This window comes from Dendropsophus ebraccatus, unplaced genomic scaffold (assembly GCF_027789765.1).
Source record: "Dendropsophus ebraccatus isolate aDenEbr1 unplaced genomic scaffold, aDenEbr1.pat pat_scaffold_526_ctg1, whole genome shotgun sequence".
NCBI classification, from domain to species: Eukaryota; Metazoa; Chordata; class Amphibia; order Anura; family Hylidae; genus Dendropsophus; species Dendropsophus ebraccatus.
In genome coordinates this window covers 22,076-31,169 of record NW_027210127.1, presented here as the reverse complement: position 1 = coordinate 31,169, position 9,094 = coordinate 22,076, and the positions used below count along the sequence as shown (strand labels likewise).

The following is a 9,094-nucleotide window of genomic DNA, read 5'->3' as shown; positions in this document are numbered from 1 at the left end:
AATTATTATTTTTTTTTTACAAAAGCCACTTCCCAAATAAAAGGGAAAGTCACCCCCCCCCCCCTTTCCATTTTATAAATAAAATACATAAAAATAATAAAGCTAATAAACATATAATATACCGTAGCGTGCATAATCATCCGATCTATTAAAATAAAACAACATTGTTCCTGCACGGTGAACGAAGCAGAGATTGTCTTTTTTTAAATTACATTTTATGTATTAAAAAAATAATAAAAATGATCAATACGTCTGATCTAGAAAAAAATGTTACTAATATAAACTAGAGATCATAGAGATGAGCGAATCGGGTTCGGGTTCGAGTCCATCCGAACCCGAACGTTCGGTATTTGATTAGTGGTGGCTGCTGAACTTGGATAAAGCTCTAAGGTTGTCTGGAAAACATGGAGACAGCCAATGACTATATCCATGTTTTCCACATAGCCTTAGGGCTTTATCCAACTTCAGCAGCCACCGCTAATCAAATGCCGAACGTTCGGGTTCAGATGGACTCCAGCATGCTCCAGGTTGCTCTAAATTCATGACGCAAAAAATGATGCCCCATATGACCCCGTAGGTCATATGTTCCTGAAAATACAAGCTCCACGTGGCCCTGTAGGTGGGAAAATAAGAGTGGTATTGGTCTTAGGAGACAAGGAGGAAAAAACAAAAGTGACAATTGGCTCGGGTCAGTCCTTAAGGGGTTAAGATCCAAAACATTGTACGTCTAATGAAGCAGGGGTGACATATACAGTTAAATCCTCACTATAAGGTTCCTTGTTGCCCATAGTAACCTATCAGAGCTCAGCTTTCATATATCAAGAAGCTCTGGTAAAATGAAAGCTGAGCAGTGATTGGTTGCTATGGGCAACAAATCTTTTTTACTATAGGACTTTTGATAAATTGCCTCCATATGTTTATATGGAAATCTGCTAATTTTACACAAATGTAGGAGGAGCAGACTGTGATTATTGTGAACAAAAGGGTCACTAATTGGTCTAGACAGTTGGGGGTTTTATCTATTGTTTGTGGTAAATGGAGGTAACCAATCACGGCTTTGCGGTCCACGCCTCGGCACAGACTCCACGCCTCTTTGATCTGATTGGTCGGCGCTGATGGGCGCGGTTCTGTGACGTCACTTCCGCGGGTAGAGGTGGAAGCGCCACGCCAGGTCGTCTTGGCTCAGTAACCCGGAAGCGGTTCTCGAGCGAGTTGGGCGGACAAGATGGCGGTAGCTGTGCGCACTTTGCAAGAACAACTGGAAAAGGCGAAGGAGAGTCTGAAAAATGTGGATGAAAATATACGGAAACTGACTGGCCGGGACCCGAATGATGCCAGGTAAGGCGGTGCGCTGTGTGTGTGAGGTGTGGGGAGGAGGCCGGCTGTGACCAGACAGGAGGCGCATGGCCGAGCACCTGTGCACACCCTCATGTCTGGGCCTCCCCTCCTTCTTACACTGCTGCCTACTGCTTCATAATGCACCCGGCTCCATTGTCTCCTGTGACCTTGGTGCATTGCTCTGCAATAACCTATCCAGGTGCTGCAGGACTACAACCCTCATCATGATGGGAGTTGTAGTATGCATTAGTTAGGTGATCACTCTGACCTTAGGCTTAGTCAGTATCCTGCCTGTTCTGGCTATTTTATATCAAGCTGCTCTCTGTTATCAGCCATGTGCAGTCTTGTGTATGACTGGGGGAAATTATCTCAATGGGGTGACTGTCACCTCTACAGTTCCCATCATGCTTTGCTCCGGCTGTTCAGATGTAATGAGAATTGTAGTTTTGCAGCAGCCGCAGGTCTCCAATCTCTGCCCTAGACTAATGGAGGTTAGAGAGAGGGCTACATCAGTCCTTAGCTGAGTTAAAGTGAGTGAAACCATGCTGCAAAACCACATACAAGGGACAAGTGTGGTGGTGTGTGTGTTTTTTGTTTTGTTTATTAAAATTTTGTAGTTTTCCAGTAACGTATGACCATTTTAAGGCACCTTGAATTTCCCATAGAATTCAATGGGCTATTATGACTGGTTTAAAGGGGTTGCTCAACAATTTTATTTTATTTTTTCAGATCGACTGGCACCCAAAAAGTACCAGAGATTTATATCTCAAGTCTTCCAGTACTTATCAGCTGCTGGACGTGATGTATTCTTTCCAGTCTGGAGAGCAGGAGAGTGTTTTCAATGGACAGAAGTGGCAGCAGAGAGCAGTGTGTCAGACTAGAGAGTATATACTATACACCACTTCATGCAGGACATACAGCAGCTGATAAGTACTGGAAGACTTAAGATTTTAGAATAGAAGTAGATTACAAATCTCTGGCACTTTCTGGCGCCAGTTGATTTGAAAGAAATTTTTTTTTTTTTTTTTGGTGAATAACCCCTTTAACCTTTGAATACATACTGTGCATGGGAACCTTTGTATTGGCTTATTTTAGACCAGATGTGTCAAACTCAGGCCCTCCAGCTGTTTTAGAACTACAATTCCCATCATGCCTGGACAGCCAATGCTTTAGCGTTGGCTGTCCAGGCATGATGGGAATTGTAGTTCTGAAACACCTGGAGGGTCTGAGCTTGACACGTCTGTTTTAGACCATGTTCATTCTAGTGGAAAAATGTCGAAAGAGAGGCAGCGTGATTGTTCTATTATAGTCCATGTGCCTTGTGAGTAAATAAGAGTTTTAGTGCCCTGAATACATTTTCTGATGTCACTGGTTTTGTTAGTACAAGTTTATTACTTGCACTAATGCGTAAAGTCATCATGCAGTCCTGGCCATATACATTGTATAGCTGTGGCATGAAGTCTCGTCAAACCTGAGGACATGGCTCCTAAGGGACCTATTACACGGGACTATTATTGTGCGAAAAAACGCTATATCGTTCGAATTTAAACGATGATCGTTCTGTGTAATTGCAGGCAACGATCGAAAAAAATCCGTTTGTGATGTTGATTTAGATCTGAACCTAAAATTATCGTCAATTGCTCGCTGTAATTCCACATTCGTTCGCTCAAGTTCCGCATTTTTTCCCTAATCGTTCAGTGTAATTGCACATTGTTCATAGTTTTGCTGTTATCAGAAGGAATAAACGATCAAGAAATAACGATCATAGTAACGACCGTATCTAACGACCATCGTTCTGTGTAATATGGTGAACGAGTTCAGGTTAACGATAAACAATCTCGTTTGCGATCGTTTATCTTTAGTCCAAAGATCGCTCCATGTAATAGGACACTAACTCAGAAGCTGTTTAGATCAATTAATGTCATGCTAATTTTTTTGTCTAGTCAGCTTCTCCCTCTCTCTAACATCCTGTCTGCATTTCCACGATGGATTTCTATTTAAACTTGTTTTTGTCTTTAGTGATATGTAACTGGTAGCAGATTTCAAGGTGTATAGGCTAAGTGGCTTTCTTGGGTTCACCCCAGCTCTGTTATTTATACACTAAGATTCCTTTGTAATCCTATTAGCTGTATGTAAATTATTTTTAGTTGTCACAATATCAAAACAATAGAAACAGAATGTTGCAGGTAATACCACATTTACATGTGTATAGGCTTTCCTACTAACATTGACTATAAATAAAAGGGCTGGGCTGCTATACCCTATTGATATTTCATTACTGAAAGTTGACACTTGTCTGGATGTATCACCACAAGTGTCAGACCCAAGGACCTCCAGCTGTAGCTGTCCAGGCATGATAGGAACTGTAGTTTTGAAATAGCTGGAGGACCACAAGTTTGACTCCCCTGGTTTACGTTATAGAAAAATGTAAGAGATTGAGTACCTTTTTATGGGTGAATTATGTCAGATTTTAAGGTCACAGCAATCACAGCTTGATCTGGCCCTATACTAGATAACAAGAGACAGTCTTAGCGACTAATAATAAACCATCGCAAACTAGATTGTTTATCGTTAACCTGAAATCATTCACCATATTACACAGTACAATGGTCATTATTGCGATCGTTACTATGATCGTTTACTCCATCTGATCCCAGCAAAACAATGAACAATGTGCAATATCACTGAACGATTAGTGGACAAATGCGGAACTTGAGCGAACGAATGTGGAATTACAGCAAACGATTAACAATAATTTTAGGTTGAGATCTAAATCAATAATAAACGACATATGAACGATTTTTCGTTTGCCTGCAATTACGCAGAGCGATTATCGTTTACGTTTTAACAATTTTTCACATGGTAATCGTCCTGTGAAATAGGGCCCTTAGGTAGAGTTTATGGAGCGGACTGCTGCAGCCCCTGTAAGTGTTCAGAAATAAAAACTTGTTATATAATGTCTTGTATTAACACTTTTTTTTTTTTTTTTTCTCTTTCATTCTAGGCCGGCACCAGCAAGGCGGATGACTATCACAGGTCCAAATGTGGTTGGAGGTAGAGGCCGTGGTGGCATTGTGCTACGGTAATTACCATTTAATTTTTAATTCTGTAGATTTTTTTTTTTTTTTTGTATTTGTGCTCAGGATGCAGTTAAATAGAAAACCATCCTCCCTTTCCTCATCCCCCCTGTGCCGCCACATTGTCAGTATGCGTTACTTCCTCATGCATGTGACACCAGGAGCTGCCTGCTCACACTGATACAAGGAAGCTGTGGGAGAGCATTGAAGTAAAGGATTTTTGTTTTGTTTAGCTGCACAATTAGATAGATATGCTTTATCAGCTACCTTTCATACTAGTGGGTTGTCTGTTTTATAGTTGTAGTGCATGTTTTGGCAACAGTGTAAAAATTCTGTCTGCAGTTTGAGGGATTGGGATTTATCAGGTGCCTGACTCCGGTGTTTGTTTTTTCCTGTTACCATTAACTTGAGCAATAATTAAGAAATATTACTCTAATCACATGGGATCTGATGCAAATGTGACAAAGCCTTAATTGAATCATGTTTTATAAGGCAAGCAAATTCTGCATGTTGCTTATAACATTCCTTTATTTATAGGCGTGGACTCTCAGATGGAGGAGGAGGACCCCCAGCCAAGCAGCGGGACTTTGAGGGTGCACTTAGCAGGTAATGTCTATTATTATTTCATGACTATTTGGCTTAATTTCTAATATCTTGTGTGTGTTTGTATTAATTCTTTATTCACATAGCATAGTTTTAGTAGTTTGCGTAAAGAAAACAAAACACTTGCACATTTCCCCTCTGGATTCAAAGACATTACTGTCATTGTAATCCTGGTGGCTGTTCATTTCTAATGTACAAAGTGTTTTTGGGCTTTAAGATTTCTTATGAAGGGAGAGCAAAACTTAAATAACTTCATTTTAATATTCCAGGCTGGGTGGGGAGCGTCGGCAGAGGAGAGAGTCACGCCAGGAAAGCGACGCTGAGGAAGAGGATGATAAAAAAGTAAGTATCTGCTGTTTACATGTTTGTAGCGTCTACAAATCTGCCTTTCTTTGGTAATTAAACTTTATTTATTTTTTATAACAGCCAGCGTTGCAATCCTCTGTTGTTGCTACCTCCAAAGAACGTACACGCCGAGATCTTATACAAGATCAAAACATGGATGAAAAGGGAAAGCAAAGGTATGGCAAATACTTGTTATGTAACTTTAAGACTACTGGATTTTGCATATCATTTAACACCTATCCGCAGCATGTGTGATTGCTGGGGATCCACGCCCATTATGGCTAGAGGTGCACAAAATTCGAGCACCCAAACGTGTGCAGCTTTTGATTACTGGTGGCTGAAGAAGTTGGATGCAGCCCTAGGGAGTCCGGGTAAAAATGGATACAGCCTATGGCCCTAGGACTCCCTTGGGCTACATCCGACTTCTCCAACCACCAGTAATTAAATGCAAAGTGTAAGTTTGGTCAAACCCAAGTGTGCTCAACGTTTGCTCAACTCTAGTCCCAAGTTCCCTATCTGAATGTAGTGACAGTCGAGCATGTGATGCTGTGGTTTGGTTTTCATAATTTTGTGTACATAGTGAATAACACAGTACGTTTTTCTCCCCCCCCTTACAGAAATCGGCGAATATTTGGCCTGTTGATGGGAACACTTCAAAAATTCAAACAAGAATCTAATGTTGCTACAGAGAGAGTAAGATTTTTTTTTTTCTTCTTTTCTTTACTACAAATGCTGCTGTTAGAGACAATTATTGGGCAAACTCTTGTAAAAGTTTACAAATTAAGGCTTTTTAGCTTGTAAGAATTTATTAATCCTGCCTCTCCAGTTTTGATAAATCTACACTATAGGGTATGGGAGCTAGACAGGTATGAGGTTTACGTCTGGAGCCAGCATCTCCTTATCTCTTTGGGTATTTACAGAAGTTTTTATAATCTATAACCGTCCTCATGGTGCAGTTAGATAGAAAAGGAAAACTAAACTTACCCCATCGTTGCTGCCCCCGTGGGTCTCAAACCTCACTTCATTAAGCACAGTTAAATAGCGAAGACATATTTTTTCTGAATACCCCTTAACTCTGTAATCTGCACTGTAAATATATTTTCTCTTTGGACCTAAAAAAATATTTTAGCCTGTATACCTAACATACCTAATTGCATATATATTTTCTCTTTTGGCTTATAGCAAAAAAGACGTCAAGAAATTGAGCAAAAGCTTGAAGTGCAGGCAGAAGAAGAGAAAAAACAGGTGGAAAATGAGCGGAGAGAACTTTTTGAGGAAAGACGTGCCAAACAAACAGAACTGCGACTATTAGAACAAAAGGTTGAACTGGCACATCTGGTGAGTAGTTATATCTACATGAGTGCTAGTAGATGTCGGCGTGTAACATTTACAAGATAATTAATATTTTTTTTTTATTTCAGCAAGAAGAATGGAATGAACACAATGTAAAAATCATAAAGTATATAAGGACAAAAACAAAACCCCATCTGTTTTACATACCGGGTAGAATGTGTCCACCCACTCAGAAGTTATTCGAGGAGTCGCAGAAAAAGCTGAATAGTAAGTTCACTTATGCTTATTGTGAATCATAGTTGTTTGGCCTCCAAGAGCCATTTCTGTATAAATGACCTTATGTTTGACTACAAACATTGTAAAGTGTATCCCCAGATTTTCGCTCTTACCGTGCATTCTCTTGTTTTAGGTATATTTGATAGTAGACGAGCTGAGTTTGCAGAGCAGTTGAATAAAATGGAAGCTAGGCCTAGACGCCATTCCATGAAAGAGAAAGATCAAGAAAAGAAGCACGACGACGAAAATGAAGAACAGAAGGAGGACCCAGAAGATGGTAAGGTGGCTCGGCATGAGATAGATGAGGAGACAGGTAACCTGCCTAATGACATAGAGATGGAGGACACCTTTGAGGAAGAGAAGGATGTTAGCGTTACTTTAAGAGATGTAGAAATAGTGCAGGATAATAGTCTTATGGAAGATGGTGACGATTCCAAGGCTGAGGAAAAGATTGAGGAAGAAGGTAGGGTTGAGGTAGAAGAGCCACAGATTAGTAAGTGGGAAGAAAGGGAGCCAGAGGTTGAGGAAGAAGTGAGAGAAGATGAGAAGAGAGACAACGTTGAGGAAGAGGAGCATCAGCAGACAATGGATACTAGTCAGGCAAGTGTAGATCAGTTAGAGGATGATATTAACCATAGTAAGGAAGTAGAAAGTGATGAGAGAACGGATGACCAGCCAGAAACTAAAGTTTGTGAGGAAACCGACATACGAAGAACAAATGAGCCTGAATCTGAAGTAGAGTTGCCAGAAAAACCAGAAAAGGAGCGAGAGACAGAACTTATGTTCCATCCACCGGCTCACTATGAGCCCCAGACAAGGCTTGACTCACACTACCATGTAGAAGACGAGCCTGTACCTGAGAGAGAGGAGGCTAGAGTAACACCTGTAAATAACACAGAGCCCCAAGTAGAGCAGACCCAGATTACCTCCTCAGAACATAAGGAAAAGAGGAGCAGAAGTAGGGGCAGAACCAGGAACAAAGCGGGCAAGAGCAGAAGCCGGAGTAGCAGCAGCAGTAGTTCTAGCAGTAGTTCCAGTTCAAGCAGTAGTGGCAGTAGCTCCAGCAGCAGCAGTAGTCAGAGTAGTTCCAGCAGTAGTAGCAGCAGCAGTGGGAGCAGCAGCAGGGATAGCAGTAGCAGCAGTAGTAGTAGTAGCAGTGAAAGTCGGAGCCGAAGCAGAGGTAGAGGGCATGTCAGGGAGGAGAAACGCAGGCGAAGTGTTGAGCGTAAGCGAAGAGAAAGAGAAGCGTCTGGAGCAGAGAGGAGTCACAAGTCTTCTAAAGTCAGTAACAGAGACTCCAAAGGATCCAAGGAGAAAGTATCATCGAGGTCTGACCGGAAGAGGACTGTTTCTGAAGGTAGCCGTTCAGCCAAAAGGCCGTCAAGAAGTGAGCGAGACCGTAAATCAGACAGGAAAGATAAAAGGCGTTGACCAGATTGTGGTCAGGACTGTAGTAGAAAATGGTGCTACCTTAACAATAGCATGGTCCTGATTGTTTTGGAAAGCACAGTGAATTTATTTTTATTTTTCCTTTTTTGGATAATTTTTGTATTTTTGGTGGTTTATCAGAGGTGTAAGCTCAAAGATCTTCAAATAAAACCATAAAGGATTTTTTTTTCAGTATCCTTGCCTCTTTTATTTGCTAGCGTTAACGTTAACCATACTTTCCTCTTATTTTTTTTTTTATTTTTTTTTTTAGTTCACAGTACATTAGTACAACATACTGAATCCCCAGTAGATGATTAACAGATAGTGTTGACTAAATTGACCCCTTTAATTTTCCCCTCAGTGGATGTACAGTCATACAGTATTTTCTCTAGACTAACACTTTAGTTGTTTGTATATCCCCCTAGCCTGAAATACACATAACATCAGTATTTAAGAAGCTAGCATAGAAAGTGATATACATGTGAATGAGTTTTTCCCTTTCTCTTAATGGAGACCTCACAATGGCTCCACGTTCTGTGGACATTATGTTCCCACGTTTTGGTCTGAGCAACATCTCAGGGTGACATAGTACTAATAGACAAATGGTATATGTACAGGTTTTGTTTTACTTCGTAGAATATGTTTGAAGTAGGGTCCATTTTAAGTCTAACATAGCCAAACTCTTGTCTGCTTTGTATGTGTTTTAACATTTTTGTAAGACCAGTTGCGATTGT

At 40.7% G+C, this 9,094-nt stretch overlaps 1 protein-coding gene across 1 annotated transcript; it reads left to right on the top strand.

Moving 5' to 3' along the window:
• The first annotated feature begins 1,163 nt into the window (after positions 1-1,163).
• On the top strand, positions 1,164-8,399 carry LOC138777149 (pinin-like). The gene is made up of 9 exons (XM_069956255.1): positions 1,164-1,338; positions 4,343-4,420; positions 4,953-5,021; positions 5,288-5,360; positions 5,445-5,539; positions 5,981-6,056; positions 6,546-6,701; positions 6,785-6,923; positions 7,066-8,399. Exons 1-9 carry the CDS (start codon positions 1,226-1,228, stop codon positions 8,361-8,363), a joined length of 2,097 nt encoding a protein of 698 aa, XP_069812356.1. The 5' UTR covers positions 1,164-1,225; the 3' UTR covers positions 8,364-8,399.
• The last annotated feature ends 695 nt before the right edge of the window (positions 8,400-9,094 follow it).

Excerpts from the sequence above, each read along its gene's own strand:
- LOC138777149 (XM_069956255.1), top strand. The coding sequence starts at position 1,226 with ATGGCGGTAGCTGTGCGCACTTTGCAAGAACAACTGGAAAAGGCGAAG. Across the intron at positions 4,421-4,952 it reads CGTGGTGGCATTGTGCTACG|GCGTGGACTCTCAGATGGAG; the intron begins GTAATTACCATT and ends CTTTATTTATAG. Across the intron at positions 6,924-7,065 it reads GTCGCAGAAAAAGCTGAATA|GTATATTTGATAGTAGACGA; the intron begins GTAAGTTCACTT and ends CTCTTGTTTTAG.